This window comes from Scyliorhinus canicula, chromosome 16 (assembly GCF_902713615.1).
Source record: "Scyliorhinus canicula chromosome 16, sScyCan1.1, whole genome shotgun sequence".
In the NCBI taxonomy this organism is placed as follows: domain Eukaryota; kingdom Metazoa; phylum Chordata; class Chondrichthyes; order Carcharhiniformes; family Scyliorhinidae; genus Scyliorhinus; species Scyliorhinus canicula.
In genome coordinates, this window is record NC_052161.1 from 52,344,388 (window position 1) to 52,360,946 (window position 16,559).

Below are 16,559 nucleotides of genomic sequence, written 5' to 3' on the forward strand. Positions count from 1 at the left end.
CACCCCACCCAACCCTCTGCGACCTGTGCCCCCGCACCTATAGGTTGACCACCCATGCTCCGCGCCCCGCGCCTATAGGTTTCCTGCGCTCCCCGTCGCCCGTCGCACCGGTCAGGTACGAAGCTCGGACCGAATCACCCCTGGAGTCCACCATCGTGCCCTCACCGACCGCCTCCACCCAGCCACCAGAAGAGGCTGTAACCCCGGTGCTCCACCGATCCCAAAGGACGACTCGGCCACCGGACCGGCTCAATTTGTAGACCCGTCACCCCAGCCGGACTTGATTTTTTTTACAGGGGGTGAATGTGGTGAATTATATGCCATCGTAATTCACACTGTATTGCCTTGCATGTATTGTGTCCTTGTGGGCTCTGTCTGTGAGCCATTGCACGGCTCTGCCCATAGGGGGAGATGAGGAGTCTGTACCGGGCTCCACCCTTGGCTCCGCCCATGTCTCCTCCCACTAGCTGGAAGTATAAAGCACTGCAGCCGTAAGCCTGCTCTCAGTTCCACTGGTCGCAGGCTGGTTTAGTTGTAAGACTATTAAAACCACAGTTTACTTCCAATCACGTGTCTAGTGAATTGGTGGTCACATCAGTCCTCCGATGAGTCAAGTCATTGGTCTCTTAAAGTGCCCCTGTTCCACTGCAAGGCTGGTAGTGAGGAAAGTCTAGAAATACCATGAATACGCAACACTTTTTTCTAAACGTAAAGCAATAGCACTTTTCTCCTCTGCACAGCCTCTCCTTTGTTTTTTTTCAGGTACCTTTCTTTTTTCTCTTAGCCGCTTCTTCTTTACTTCGCAATGATTCCTCTCGCCCTGCCTGCCCTTTTTTTCACAGGTTTTCTAACTCGCAGCTGTCTTCAAGTTTCTCTATAGATACACTGAGCCATGGCACTGCCGCCTGTTCTATAATGCGAGTACAGCTTCTGTTTTCATTCTTCCTGCTCACCGTCTCGTGAACTATCCAGTGTTCTTCACACTGTGTCACTCAGTGTCTGGCAGCTTTTGTAGTTTTGCTCGCCGTCCTGTGATCTAATTAAATGTCTTAACTCAGCATCACTCAGGGCCTTTCAATTTTTGTAGTTGTGCTCACCCATCTTCATGATCTGACCACTTTACACTCCCTCTGGTGGATTCCTCAACATCTAAGTCTTGTAGCGAAGCTTCTTCAACGTTGTCTTTAATTTTTCTTCTTAGGCACACTTCTTAGTCCACTTCAGCTGCCTTGAGATCATACTCTAGGTTAATTGTTTAAAATGCAACCCTGTATGTCACTGCTGACCACCATTTTGTACAATGAATCCTAACACTGCCAACCATGTTGTCATATGTGTTGGTCTGCTGCCACCCATATGAAAAATGAAATGAAATGAAAATCGCTTATTGTCATTATTTTGTACTATGATGATAGCCCTGATCTCCTAATTCCTGCCAATGATATTGTACCCACTGTGTCTCGTTGCCAAGGTGGTGTATCAGTGATGAGGAACTTGAGATTTGTTTATTTAAACATGAACCTTTTATTGTAAGTCTTTAACGATTTACAGATGCCAGGTTAAAGTCTTGCATGATGTCATTACCGCGCAGGTTGGCTGCTTCCAGAGAATACTCGCTAAGTCTATAACCACATGACTCTATACATCATATCGTGGGTGGTGCTATTCTCTAGTCCCGTGTTAACCCTTGCTTTGCCGAGCACCTTTACATTACAATGGCATGCACACACTATCACGAAAGTTGCCATTCGCAAACTAACAAGTACTGGACCACCAGCCTCAAATTGTTCAGGTAACTTTACACTATTTCAGCTGCCGTGCTTCTTTTTCGCCCTGGTCATTCTCCAAAGCTGGAAACAATATTTATGAAAGAATCATATAAAAATTAAATAGGTTTTACTCACCTTTTAAAGCCCCCAGTTAAAGTCACACTGGCGTCAGGTGTGCATTCTTGGACAATATTTTCTATAATTTGACCGACAGCATCTGCCTCTGGTCTCGTTACAGCACTGTTGATGTCTTCATAATACAAAAAGCCTAAGGAGAGGAAAGTTTCATTAAGCACTTTGATGTGTGGCTGCATCCTAAGAGTTAAACCAGCTGGATAAAGTTGGAAGTTGAAAATGTCGGCCCTTTCATTTTACACCTGGAATAGCTATTTTTTTTATAGATCACAACAGAGAAGATGCATTCATGCAAATGCCCAGTGAAGCAGACCTGCCACTTAAGTTTGAAAGTATTGATTTATAAATGGACAAAGATCCCTAAAAATTCCTGGTTTTATCTGCAAACCTAGAAATTAATGTCCAGACATGTGTTAAAATCATTGTCAGTCAGCCTTGGAAGAGATCGTGTTCATGCCAGTAATAGATTCATTCATCTTCTCAAGGACAATTGGGGAAGGGCAACAAATGCTGGCCTAGCCAGCAAAGCCCACAAACCGTAAAAATGAATTTAAATAACATACTATAATGGACTACTTTCAAAGAAACATAAGGGTTTAGTTTTGACCAATTTCGTCCTGGTTGAGTATGGTGACGTCGCAACTGCAGAGGGCGCACTTTCGCACATGTATTTGTGTCTGTGACATCAAAGCCAGGACTGCAGAACTCTGATTATGAAAATGAAGCAGATCTGGAGAAAGGTTGAAGCAGATTTGTGGATTTGTCTCGGGATTGGGATGTCACGTTAGTCCCAGTAAAAGCATCCTAAATGTCAGCCAGTAAACTCTGTTTCCCAGGTTACACTTTGCTGTATTTTGTTTCCCAGAAGGCAAACATGTTCTTACATGTGCTTACGCTACAATTTCCTCTGCTAGAATTTAGCAAAAGCTGATTGTGGTGTGGAAGAATTTGAGATTGCCATGCGTTTAGCCAGATGTGTTATTTTGGTAGCCTAAAATAATAGATCTGATGGAACCATCAATTCAGCGAACACGTGTAGTTGGATCTGAACAGAGGCTTTAATACACTTACAATGGAGCCAGCCTATTCGTCGTTGAACTTCAGGTGAAATGGCAGGCTGGCTCTAAGGCACTGATCTTTATACATCGGTCCCAGGGGAGGAGTCCTGGGCGGAGCCAAAGGAGGAGCTCAGTACAAACTCTCGCGTACTCCCAGAGCGACTCCCCCTGGTGGTCGGATAGTGCAACTGTACTTACAATGGGTAGATAACGAACATAAATACATGGAGTGATATTGGCAACTGTATATAGTGTGAATCACATTCACCGCATTCACCCCCTGTTAAAAAAATCAAGTCCGGCGGGGGTGATGGCTCAAAGAGTCAGTCTGTCCGGTGGACGAATTGTCCGTTTTGATCTGCGGAGCACCAGGGTTGCAGCCTCTTGCGGTGGCCGGGCGGGGGTCGAGGTCTGAGGTACGGTTGCCGGCTCTGGGGCGAGTCTTGTCCGAGCCTCATACACCTCTTGGTCGAATGGAGACTGGGGGCGCGGGGGGCGGGCTGGTGCTGGCGCTCGGGACTGGTGGGGTTAGCTCGCAGAATCGGGGGCGCAAGGGGGCAGCCGCATAGGGAACGGGGAAAGGAGTTCCTCGGTGGGGGTGGATGGGGGGCTGGTTCCAGCGGGTGCCAGGTCCCGGAGGGATACTGTGTCCTGGCGACCATCCGGGAACTCAACAAATGCGCACTGTGGGTTAGAATGAAGCAGGCGCACCTTTTCAACAATGGGGTCGGTCTTGTGCGCCCTAACGTGTTTCCTTAGGAGAACCGGGCCTGGCGTCCTCAGCCACGCCGGAAGTGAGACCCCTGTGGTAGTGCCCCTGGAAAAAATGAAGAGCCGCTCATGGGGGGTTTGGTTGGTAGCTGTACACAGGGGGGATCTAATTGCGTGGAGCGCGTCAGGGAGGATTTCCTGCCATTGGGAAACTTGGAGCTTCCTGGACCTGAGGGTCAGTAGGACGGTCTTCCAGACCGTCGCGTTCTCCCTCTCCACCTGTCCGTTCCACCTGGGGTTGTAACTGGTAGTCCTGCTCGAGGCGATGCCCTTGTCGAGCAGGTACTGACGCAGCTCGTCACTCATAAAGGACGCACCCCGGTCGCTGTGCACGTAGCTGGGGAAACCGAACAGGGTGAAGACACTATGCAGGGTCCTAATGACTGTGTGGGAGGTCATATCGGGGCATGGGATGGCGAAGAGGAATCGGGAGAACTCGTCAATAATGTTAAGGAAGTAAATGTTTTTGTTAGTAGAGTGGCCCTTTGAAATCGATCGCAAGGCGTTCAAAGGGCCTAGAAGCCTTGACCAGGTGGGCCCTATCTGGTCTACAGAAGTGCGGTTTGCACTCCGCACAGATCGGGCAGTCCCGGATGACCGCTTTTACCTCCTCGTTGGAGAAAGGCAGGTTTCGGGCTCTGATGTAGTGGGCGAGCCGGGTGACCCCTGGGTGGCAGAGGTCATCGTGGAGGGCTTTTAGGCGGCTGATTTGCGCGCTGGCGCATTTCCCACGGGATAGGGCATCCGAGGGCTCGTTGAGCTTCCCCGGTCGATATTTGATATCGTAATTGTAGGTGGAGAGTTCAATCCTCCACCGAAGAATTTTGTCATTTTTAATTTTGCCCCTTTGCGAGTTGTCGAACATGAAGGCGACCGACCGTTGGTCAGTAATGAGGGTGAACCTCCTACCTGCGAGGTAGTGCCTCCAGTGTCGGACAGCCTCCACGATGGCTTGTGCTTCCTTCTCGACTGAGGAGTGTCTGAGTTCTGAAGCGGATAGGATACGGGAGAAAAATGCAACGGGCCGCCCTGCTTGGTTTAAAGTGGCTGCTAGCACTACCTCTGAGATGTCGCTGTCAACCTGAAAGGGAGTGGATTCATCCACCGCCTGCATGGCTGCTTTGGCGATGTCGTCCCTGATGCAGCTGAAGGCTTGGCGCACCTCAGCAGACAGGGGAAATAGTGTGGCCTTGAAGAGTGGGCGGGCTTTGTCCGCATATTGGGGGACCCACTGGGCGTAGTACGAAAAGAGCGCCAAGCACCGTTTGAGGGCCTTGCGGTCATGGGGGAGGGGGAGTTCTAAGAGGGGGCATGCGATACGGGTCTGGGCCCAAGACTCCGTTCTCCACGATGTAGCTGAGGATGGTTAGTCTGCTTGTGCAGAATACGCATTTCTCCTTGTTATATGTAAGGTTTCATTTTTGGTCCGTCTGGAGAAAACGGTGGAGGTTGGCGTCGTGGTCCTGTTGGTCATGGCCGCAGATGGTAACATTATCCAGATATGGAAACGTGGCCCGCAGCCCATACTGGTCTACCATTCGGTCCATTGCTCTTTGGAACACCGAAACCCCGTTAGTGACGCCGAAGGGAATCCGGAGGAAATGGAAGAGGCGGCCATCGGCCTCGAACGCCGTGTAGTGGCGGTCCTCCGGGCGGATTGGGAGCTGGTGGTATGCAGACTTCAGATCCACCGTGGAAAATACCCGATATTGGGCGATCTGGTTTACCATGTCTGCGATTCTGGGGAAGGGATACGCGTCTAGGAGCGTAAAGCGATTGATGGTCTGGCTATAATCGACGACCATGCGGAATTTTTCCCCGGTCTTGACGACCACAACCTGAGCTCTCCAGGGACTGTTACTGGCCTCTATGATCCCCTCACTGAGCAGCCTTCGGACCTCCGTTCTGATAAATACCCTATCCTGCAGGCTGACCCGCCTGCTGTGGGTGGCTACCGGTTTGCAATCCGGGGTGAGGTTGGCGAAGAGAGGAGGGGGGGCGATGCGCAGCGTGGCTAGGCTGCAGATAGTGAGTGGGGGCAAGGACCCGCCGAAGTTGAGAACTCTTGAGATTACATTGGAAATCCAAGCCTAAGAGGAGTGGCGCGCAGAGGTCGGGCAAGACATACAGTTTAAATTTGGAATAGCTAGCGCCTCGAATCGTTAGCGTTGCTGTAGTGCGTGGATTTGGATGGAACGAGAGCCCGAAGCGAGGGCGATAGTTTGGTTGACGGGATAAATAGGGAGGGAACAGCGTCTTACCAGCTCTGGGTGTATGAAGCTCTCTGTGCTCCCGGAGTCGAAGAGGCATGACGTGTTGTACCCGTTGATCTGGACCTCCGTCATCGAATTTCTCAGATGCTTGGGGCGAGATTGGTCGAGGGTGACCGTGTTGAGTTGCGGGCCTTGTTGAGTCCAATTCTTCCGATCGGGCGTCCTGTCGAGTAGATGCCGCTGCGTTCTGGCGAGCTTGATGCAGGAACACTGCGCTGAGTTGCGGGCCATGTGGTGACTGCCCGGGGAGGTCGTACTACTCCGATGAGCTGTTTGAGTCTGGGGATGCAGCTAGGGCCCGTGGATCGCACATGGAGAGTGGTGATGAAGATGGCGTCCAAGATGGCGGCCCCCATGAATCGCACGTGGGCGGCCGGATGGTGGAGGTTAGCCAAGATGGCGGCCCCATAGATCGCACGTGGCGGGAGGGGGCGGAGCCTGAGCATAAGCCGCAGCGTTTCTAGCCCCGCGGGCCTGCTGGTGCTGAGGGCGATGTTTTTGGACTGTTGGGGTGTTGAGGGCTGGGGCCCTTCTGCCGAGGCACACTTTAGCATAGTGGCTTTTCTTCCCGCAGCTGCTGCAGGTCGCGGATCGGGCTGAGCAGTGCTGCCGCAGGTGCTGGCTTTGTCCACAGAAGTGGCAGGCTGGAGCAGTTGAATAACTGGTTTGGGGAGCTGAGGCTGGGGGATCTGAGTAATTAGCTGGAGCAGCTGGATAGTTTGAGTAGTTGACTGGGACAGTAGGACCGGCTGTGGCAGCACGATAGCTGGGGGGCCTTGCGGCACAGGCTTGGGAGTCCTCAGGTCGGGGGCCCATGCGGGGTTAGCGGGGTCCGCGGGAAGCGAGTTGAGGCTGCGGAAGGAAACTTCCATCGTGATAGCAGCCTCTACGGTAGTCTCTAAGCCCTGGGCCCCATTTTCTAATAGTCTCTGGCGTACATAGCTAGATCGAAGGCCTGCTACAAAAACATCCCGCATAGCAAGCTCCCTATTTTCGGCCGCGGTTACGGCCTGGTAATTGCAGTCATTTGAGAGATTGTTCAACTCGCGTGCAAATTCAGCTAAAGTTTCAGTAGGCCGTTGTCGGTGAGTTGTGAGCACATGGCGGGCAAAGACCTCGTTCATGGGCCTAATATACATTTTGTCCAAAATCGCCAGCACAGCGGTGTAGGAACCGGCTGAATTTAATTGTGTAGAAATTCGGTGGCTTACCCTCGCGTGCAGTAGGCTGAGCTTTTGTTCCTCCGTAGTTTCAGCGGTGCTGATTTCGGCCAGATATGCCTTAAAACATTTCAGCCAGTGGCAGAAGGTTTATTTCGCCTCTGCATCCTGCGGATCGAGTTCTAGATGTCCTGGTTTTAGTGCAGATTCCATGCTTTACTTCGGCAGCTTCTTAAGTGTATTAAATTGATGGAACCATCAATTCAGCGAACACATGTAGTTGGATCTGAACTGAGGCTTTAATACACTTACAAGAGAGCCAGCCTATTCGTCGTTGAACTTCAGGTGAAATGGCAGGCTGGCTCTAAGGCACTGATCTTTATACATCGGTCCCAGGGGGAGGAGTCCTGGGCGGAGCCAAGGGAGGAGCCCAGTACAAACTCTCGCGTACTCCCAGAGCGACTCCCCCTGGTGGTCGGAGAGTGCAACTGCACTTACAATGGGTAGATAATGAACATATATACATGGAGTGATATTGACAACTGTATATAGTGTGAATCACATTCACCACAAGATCGTTACTGCTGCCAAATAGACTGCAGTTCATAACAGGAGCACTACACTGCAAGGATTCAAGGATGACCAGTGAGGATTCAGAGCAATGAAGGAAGAGACTAGTGGCGAAAGGTCGCATCAGGGAGCATAGCTGAGCAAAGGACGTTAGCAAATGCACAGGCACAAACCAGTACTGGCACTGGCTGATGGAGGCACACCAATGGTTTCAACAGTGAGTGGAACTATGCATGTGCCAGTAGACGCAGTGCAAGTTGAGCCTGCATGTGTAACTGTTCTTGGTGCCTGGTCAATATGCATCAGGAGTTACAGTGCTTCTTCCAAACATCACTGCCTAATTGTATACAGCAAGTATAATCTAGACTGCATGTGTTAGGCAGTGTTGTTTCATGTGCCATCCTATTCTTCCCAGATAACAAAGGCAAAAGACTAAAAATGCTTTTTACTTTACAGCAAAGCTTGACCTCTGGCTCTTATGTTAAAGGGTGGTATTAGTCCATCTCAATAAACACATCTACTAGTAATAATTTTGATGTCTACTGGAATCCTAGGCTCTAAAAATCCATAAACCAGTGAGCCCAATAATTTCCTGTCTCTTTATGGGGCATGTGGAACATTCCTTGTTCCAGTCCTACTCTGGCCCCATCCCACAACTATTTTATCGGTACATCGATGACTTTATCGATGCCGCTTCATGTTCCCATCTGGACCTAGAAAAATGAATTAATTTTGCTCTTATCACATTCATATGATCCATCTCCGACATTTCCCTCCCCTTCCTTGACCTTTCTATTTCAATTTCTGGGGATAGGCTGTACACTAGTATAGATTATAAACCCACTGACTCCCACCGCTACCTCAACTGCAGCTCTTCACACCCCACATCCTGTAAGGACTCCATCCCATTGCCCCAGGTCCTTGGCCTTCGCTTCCGATTATGCCACTTTCCAAAACGGTGTTGCTGACGTCTTCATTCTTCTTTTCTCGTGGTTTCCCACCCACTGAGGTCGGCAGGGCTCTCAACCGTGTCCAACCCCTCACTCACATCTCTGCTCTCACCCCTTCCCATCCCTCCCAAAGCAGGATAGGATCCCCCTTGTCCTCAGTTTTCACCCCAACGGCCTCCGCAATTCAAAGAATAATCCTCCCCCAGTTCTGCCAACTCCAGCACGATGCCACCACCAAACACATTTTCCCCTCATTGCCCCAGTTAGAATTTAACAGGGACCATTCTCTCTGGGATACCCTGGTCCACTCCCAATCCAGTCACAACATTCCACGCTCCCCCCCACACCCACAACAGTATAAATGTGACCCTATTTCTAGTTCTCCCCAGTCCTGACAACGAGTTATCCAGACTCGAAAGGTTAGCTCCACACTCTCTCCACAGATGCTGTCAAACCTGCTGAGATTGCCCAGCATTTTCTGTTTTGGTTTCAAACTCCAACATCCACAGTAATTAGCTTTTATCCCAATAATTATACTATGATCACTCAGATTGGAACCTTCACAGCTGATCCCAGCAGACATTGAGGTAAACTTACTTTAAGCTCCATTAAATTTGTACATAGGCCACTGAGAGCACAGTTCAGGTAATTACGAGGTCAGGAAGGCTAGGCGATCATACAGAGGAATGCAGGGTTCCTGTTCCTACCCCTGAAAGAAAAGGAAGATTCCACTCCCACATAGCACCATTTAAAAATAAAAAGGAGATAAATTTGGGGTAGGGTACAGTCCTTGAATCCTGTCTGGACCTCCAAGTGACCCTCACAGCCCACCAATCATCAGGGTGATACGCAAAATCTAACTACAACCATGCACTGTACCTCTGAGGTTGTGAATTATGGTAACTTGGACATAAAACCAGGTTCTGCCATATATTTCCCAGGCACAAGGCATGGAGCTACATTGATGCACCTTCTGTTTTACCATTTCCTGGTGACAGGAAAGGCCCCAGACAACAAGGAAAAGTAAAAGCCACATATTCTATGGGTGCAGGAATATTGCTGTTTCTGGATGCCAATCCGAATACCTGGAAGCTCACAGCTATTGCTGTTGCTGAAAGCTTCTGAACAGTAACAGCAGTTGATTTATTTTTACACTATTTCCAGACAGGAGCCTCTTCCAAGGATAAGGGTTGCTCCTGGGATAGGTAAGGGCATTAAGATGAACCAAACCTGAACAAATAGTAAGGTTCAGGCCAGGTCAGGCAGATTATGCTTTGGGTCGTTAGCTGGCACTCGGGTGGACTGAGGGGATGGATCAGGCCACCAATTTCCATAGGTAGCTTTGCTCTTTAAGGGGGAGAGCTGACTGGTGGCAATTTAACTTGAGGATCACCACACCTCAGGTGGGGGGCAAGGTTGAGAAGGGCCTTCCTGGATAAACCTAAGCCAGCCAATGCAGGAATTGAACCCCCACAGCTAGCCTTGCTCTACATTACAAACTAGCAGTCCAGCCAACTAAGCTAAACCAGCGCTCACTACATATTAGACCTTGTTTCAGTGTATATCAACTGTTTCACTTGCCTCTGGATTTAAATCAATAGGGTTCTACCCATACCCATTGCCCCAGCTCTTGTGCCCTGTATGATCCCTTTGATTTCAGGCAATTTCTTAATTGCAGGCTGTATCCACCAGTTATTGGATGGAGCCTCTTTGCCCAAAACAACCATTTAGTCATTAAGCTGTTTGACTTTATTGTGATAATAAAGGCCAGTTCTATCCCTATCTCTTCCTCTATCCCTTGAATTTCTAGTACATAAACAAAAATATATCACTTCCTATAGGGGGGCCATGTGACTCTGGTTATAACATTACACCCTGCATTGTCTGTTTCACGTCTCTTGACTGTAACCAACGTCTAACTTGATTTCTCAGGTCTCTGTTACTAATCCCACTATTGGTCAGAAGCAAAATCATTTCAGCTGTTCTCGATTGAAACAAAAATGGTGCAAATAATAAACATCGATGAGCAGAATCAGTCATTTGAGTCTGACATGGCTCTGTAGTAATCACTTCTTTAAATGCATAGGGAACTGCTAACATTTCAGTTACTATTAATCACGTGTTGGTGGTGCGGTAGAGTTCACGAAGGGAATCCCGAGTTGTTGTGGCAACATACACTTTCAAAGTTTGACCAGTTTTTCACTTTTATTACAATTTTCATGTTGTAGTCTGGAGCTGCAGATAATGATGATCGAGGCTAAAATGTTCTTTCCATCACATGGCTGACCAGGAATCTCTCCAGCTCTTACCTCCTGCCATTGGTGTATGATGGCAGAATTTACACATTGATGATCTATCTGTTTGGCTGCATCAAGAACAAACCTTCCTTCTCCATCAAGTCCTGGGGGTGTTACCACAGACTCGAACGTGGAGGCAGGGGTGCTACCCACTGTGCCGAAAACTTTCATCAGTCCTATACCTCACTGTAATGTTCCCTCTATGCTGCAAAGGTATTGCACATGCCGTCCATAATCTGCCTGTTCTTAAGGTGCTGCACAGGTATTGTCCCAGAATTAAATTTAAAGGTATGAATATGAAGAGGCCGCACGGGATGAAAAATATATTTCGAGAGGGCATTGCTCATCAAAATATCTCAGAAAATGTTTCTAACAATGGTTTTATTTTGATTCTGCCAGTAAGAGTTTCTGTTATACTGAGAATTTTGCTATTGCAATTACCATTGCAATTATAACTATTCAAATATATTAACATAAGAACCAGGAGAAGGAGTAGGTGATTCAGCCTCTTGAGCCTGCGTCGCCATTCAATGCAACCATGGCTGATCTCAGGCACGATCGAACAAAAACGGTTCGAAGTGGGTTTTGCTGGGAGTTTCTCCCTGGTTCTGTCAGCGAGTTCCCCACTGCTACCTAACCACACTTAGGGCACGGTTTAATGGCTGTGCCGCGCTTGTGCGAGAGACTGTGTGTAGGCGTATCATGTCGCAGATGGGAGTTATTGCTTGGCATCCCAATCAGAGCGTGAGGTCTAGACACTTTGCCTGAACACTGGAGGACTCAACATCACAGATGCAACAGCTAGCATCTGAATAGTCAGCGGCTGGGCCACAGCACTGGGGACACTCCTGCGACCAGAGGGTGGTGTGTGCAACAGTAGGGAACCAGCGCCTGGTTCAGGTAACGTTATGAGCAGGTGTCTGGGGTACAGGGTCCGGTACCCAGGGGCCCCCGCTTTGGCCAGGGGTGGGTAGGCAGGGCAGATTAGATGGCACCCTGAGGGTTGGCAGGAGATGTGAGGGAAGGGGTAGCATGGGTACTGGAGGGTCCCAGGGTGGAAGCCACCACTGGTTGTCTGTCTCTTACCCTTTCCAATTCTTTCCAGATATTACACGAAATGGATGATATCTTGGGACCTGCGAAAGCTGCCCTCGCTATGCTGCTGGCAGGCCAGGCGACCAGAAGCCAGAGAAAACAACAGCAAAGCATTTATAGAGGCTCGAGGTGAAGGCCCATGTGCAGGGCTCCGCCCCACACCCTGGACCCGACCGCACATCAGGCCAGGAAAGGAACAAGAGAGGGCCCAAGGTGTACCGGCATCGCTGGTCTTTCAAACAGATGACGGAGGGCGTGTGCCGCAGAAGGCTTGGCACCATGTGGAGGAGAAGAATACCTGCTCCCAGTGGCTGTCAAGTTCACCACAGCCTGAAACTTTTACACCGCTGGGTTGTTCGCGGGCTCGTGCGGCAACTCACAAGCCACAACCCACAAGTGCATCCATGAAGTAACGGATGCGTTGTTTGCCCAGGCACTAACTATATAGACTTTGACCTGGACCAAGGCAAACAAGATGCCCAAGCAACAGGATTCTCCACCATCACCGGGATGCCCCAGGTCCAGTGGGTAATAGATGGCATGCATAGGCAGCATGGTGGTGAACTGGTTAGCACTGCTGCCTCATGGCACTGAGAATCGGGGGTCGGTCCCGGCTCCAGGTCACTGTCCGTGTGGAGATTTTATATTTTCCCTGTATGTGTGGGTCTCACTCCCACAACCCAAAGATGTGCAGGGTCGGTGGATTGGCCTCACTAAAATGCTCTTTAATTGGAATTTTGTTTTAAAAAGTAGATAGCGTGCACCGGGGCTCAGGGAGGTTCCACTCCCTGAATATTCAAAATGTGTGCAACCATCACCTCTGGATCAAGCACCTATGTGCACACTTCCCAGGGAGTGTGTATGATACTACATCCTGGGGCAGTCGGAAATCCTCAGCCCCTTCGAGGACCACCCCAGAATGGCTGGTTGGCTCTTGGCGAATATGGGGTACCCACTTACACCTGGCTAATGACACCAATATGGAGGCTGGTGATCGATGCAGAGACCCAATACAACGTGAGCCCATGCGGCCACATAAAGGACAGGCAGCAGCTGCGAGGGTCTGGCATGCCCAGAGGACCAGGGAGGCCCTCATCTTTGCCTGCTTCTCATAGGATATGGTTTCATCCGTCATCTCACCCCTCCCACCCTGCTTCCCACCCATCGTCCCACCACACCCGTTCCCAATATTCCCCATCCCACACCTGGCCTACATTACTCACGCCCCCACCCATCATTCGCCCCGCTCCATGCCCATTCCCATCCCCCCCAACCATAATATTCCACCCTGCCAGGTGATCACTCTAGGGTGATCAGCCTGTGTCAGCGCTGTCTACTACTTTTATAATATTCCTCTAGCTATCAAGACCAAAATTTCATTTACCTTCCTCATTACCTGCTGCACCTGGCTGCAGCTGTAACTGGTTTTCTGCGATTCATGTACGAGGACACCCAGACCCCTCTGCACCGAAGCACTCTGAAGTTTCTCTCCATTCAGATAATAAGTTGCCTTTCCATTTTTCTGACCAAAATACATAGCCTCACACTTCTCAAAGTTAAACTCCATCTGCCAAATTTTGGTCCACTCACCCAACCTATCCATTTGTAAATTTCTTATTTTCTCATTGAAGCTTACAATAGCTTATAATCATTACTGTTTTATGTTATTTACATCAGTTTATTTTTCTTTGGGAATGACATATGAAGAATGGAGTTCATCAAAATTTTAGAAAGCCTGCAATTTTCTTCAAATATTGACTCACTTGGTCCAATTTTAACTCTATGCAGGAGGACAGATTTTGAATCAGTTAAATTCTTGCTCACTTATATTGAATACTCAAGATGAAAAGCAAGGGGCTAGATACTCCGATTCCGGGGCTATGTCCCCACGCCATTGTAAAAACTGTGGCCTTCATGCCATAAAACCTATTCAAAGCCCTGCAGGGGGCTAGCAGGGACCCGTGGGGAAGCTGGCATCTTTAGCTGCAGATACCCGCACTTCCGGGTCAGAGGCCTCACATGCGCACGGCGGCAGCCTCCAGCGGCCGTGCCGTACTCCATGGCGGATTCAGACCGCGGAGTTGGACCTCCCAAATATTGCCCCCGATCGGCTGCGCCCATCCCGGAATGTCCGCCCAATAATTGTCGGGGCCTGTATGAGGCCCCCCCATGCCCGGACGTGATTTCGGCGTCGGGGTGCGGAGAATCTAGCCCAAATGTCCCAGTAAATGACATTCTCATTTTAACTAATGGTGCATGATTGAGTTTGGAAAGGATATTATTCTAATTTAATACAATAGCTGTATCATTTAATCTATTGCCATACACAGCAAAATGTGTCAAACACGTTTTGTACGCTACAAATGTAGAGAGAAATTCAGCAATTTAAAGATTTTACCACCACATTAATTCAGACAGAACAGGCAGATTCTCCCAATTAGGCCGATTGTCCCAATGGGGAAGGGGGTGGGGTGGTGGTGGGAGGGAGGGGTAGGGCGGTAGATTCACTCACATCCCCGAGACCACCTCAACCCTGACCCCGGTTTCCCAGGTGGAGGTCATTTTAAAAACGGGATTTCAAGCACCGAGTGGGAGCCCAGCAATACAATGGAGGAATATCATGGCAGTACTGCATTGGGTACATCATGGAATTACCCAAAGAGGGAACAAAGAACACTAAGGACAAAACAAAACTTTTTTTGGAAGCCTCTGAGAATTCCAAAACCTGCACAAATGAAAGTTTGAGGCAGAAGAGGAAAGAGTGGAGGCCTTTACTGAGCCCTCTTTTCTCACTAGAATAAATCTGGAGTCTTCTTGCCTCTATACCAGCCTAATCCCATCCTTCCACTCGGAAATTCTGTTGAGCTACAGTAGGGTTGATGACAGAAAAGTGGGTTTGGAACTGAAGGTCCACCAACCTGTACTTTTAATGGACTAGGAGGTAAGGATTGGTCAGTAATAATCCTGGCCATAGATGGGGGGAGGGAAAATAAGATCAGGTGATGGGAGACGCTGTGGCAATTTTGGACAAGATCATGGAGGAAAGCCCAACCCAATGTACATCAATGCCCCAAAAGATTAATTACGTGAATGCATATCCCAAACCACTTTACTTTTGCTTTATAATGTAATGTGTATCCTTGCAGAGCATGGATGTAATGAGAAAATCAAGGTAAACAGAATTATAAGAGTGCAGACATTGACCGTTATGTTATTATTGCACAGATTAATTGAACAATGCACAGTTCCAAACATTACCTGCCTTCTGCATTTTGGTAAATTTCAAATCCTTGGCTGCTTTTACTTCTTCTAATGTCCGAAACCCTTGTCCATACCATTTATCCGCAGTCTTCAATCCCACACCAAAGACACTGGTAAAAAGCTGGAGTAAAAGAAATTACATTAGCAGGACACAGATACTCCGCCGTGGGTTCTGATTTCGGCACATATTCATTGTTCCTGTTTCAACATTGCTTGAAACAAAATAATTCAAATTATTATAGGGGACAATAAAACTGGAACATTTTTTCTGACAGGATTTACTAACTTGAAAAAGTAGCTCTTACAATCCTGTTAATGCCCCCTTCTAAACTAAATTCCAAGGTTTCTATAGACTTACATATAAATTAATCAGCTTCAATAACTCATCAAGATTCTTCAGCTAGCATCTTCCAAACCCAAGTCCACTGCCATCTTAAAGGACATGAATCCTCTCCAAGCCGTGCTCCAACTGACTTGGAAATGTATCGCCGTTCCTCCACTGTCGCTGGGGCAAAGTCTTGCAACTTCCTCCCTACCAGCGATGTGTGTGTACCTACAGCACATGGACTGCAGCGGTCAAAGAAGGCAGCTCACCACCACCTTCTCAACAGTAATTAGGGATGGGTAATAAATGCTGGCCTAGCCAGAAATGCCTACATCCTCTGAGCGAAAATTTAAAAAAATAAGCTCATGTTATGGACGGGGAGGGGTTAATTTAAACGGCAATAATTTAATCTCTCGCCACCCGTCCATAAACAGGAAGTTATTTTGAATTTTTTCCCTCTCCAGAAGCAGTGGTATATTTCCCAACCCCTTGTTTTTTTTTTGCATGATCCAAATTTCTGTTTGTAGCCCTACAGCAAACACAAGACAGGATAAACTCAAAGGGTTAATTTATTAGCGCATTGTCAAAATGCAGGAGGACGGTCACAATGTGGCCTCCTTTTCCTCCAATGTTGCACCAACACTCAAATAGTAAAGAGGGGGTAGAGAAAAATAGAATTTACAGTACAAAAACACAAGACAGGATAAATTCAAAGGGTTAATTTATTAGCACATAGTCAAAATGCAGGAGGACGGTCACAATGTGGCCTCCTTTTCCTCCAATGTTGCATCAACACTCAAATAGTAAAGAGAGGGGTCGAGAAAAATTGAATTTACAGTACAGAAACCGCAGAGAAAATAAATATTGGTTCACGTGGGTTCCAGAGTCAAGAACC

The 16,559-nt window shown here is 48.4% G+C and overlaps 1 protein-coding gene across 2 annotated transcripts in view; it reads right to left on the bottom strand.

Annotated features, from left to right (window-relative positions):
* Nucleotides 1–16,559, bottom strand: part of dntt (deoxynucleotidyltransferase, terminal) — a 356,682-nt gene that overhangs the window by 239,501 nt on the left and 100,622 nt on the right. For both annotated transcript variants that reach the window (XM_038822282.1, XM_038822281.1), the window contains exons 6-7: nucleotides 15,337–15,460; nucleotides 1,905–2,037 (exon numbers count right to left, since the gene is read on the bottom strand). In XM_038822282.1, the coding sequence (XP_038678210.1) occupies nucleotides 1,905–2,037; nucleotides 15,337–15,460 (257 nt within the window). The remainder of the gene's footprint in view (nucleotides 1–1,904; nucleotides 2,038–15,336; nucleotides 15,461–16,559) is intronic.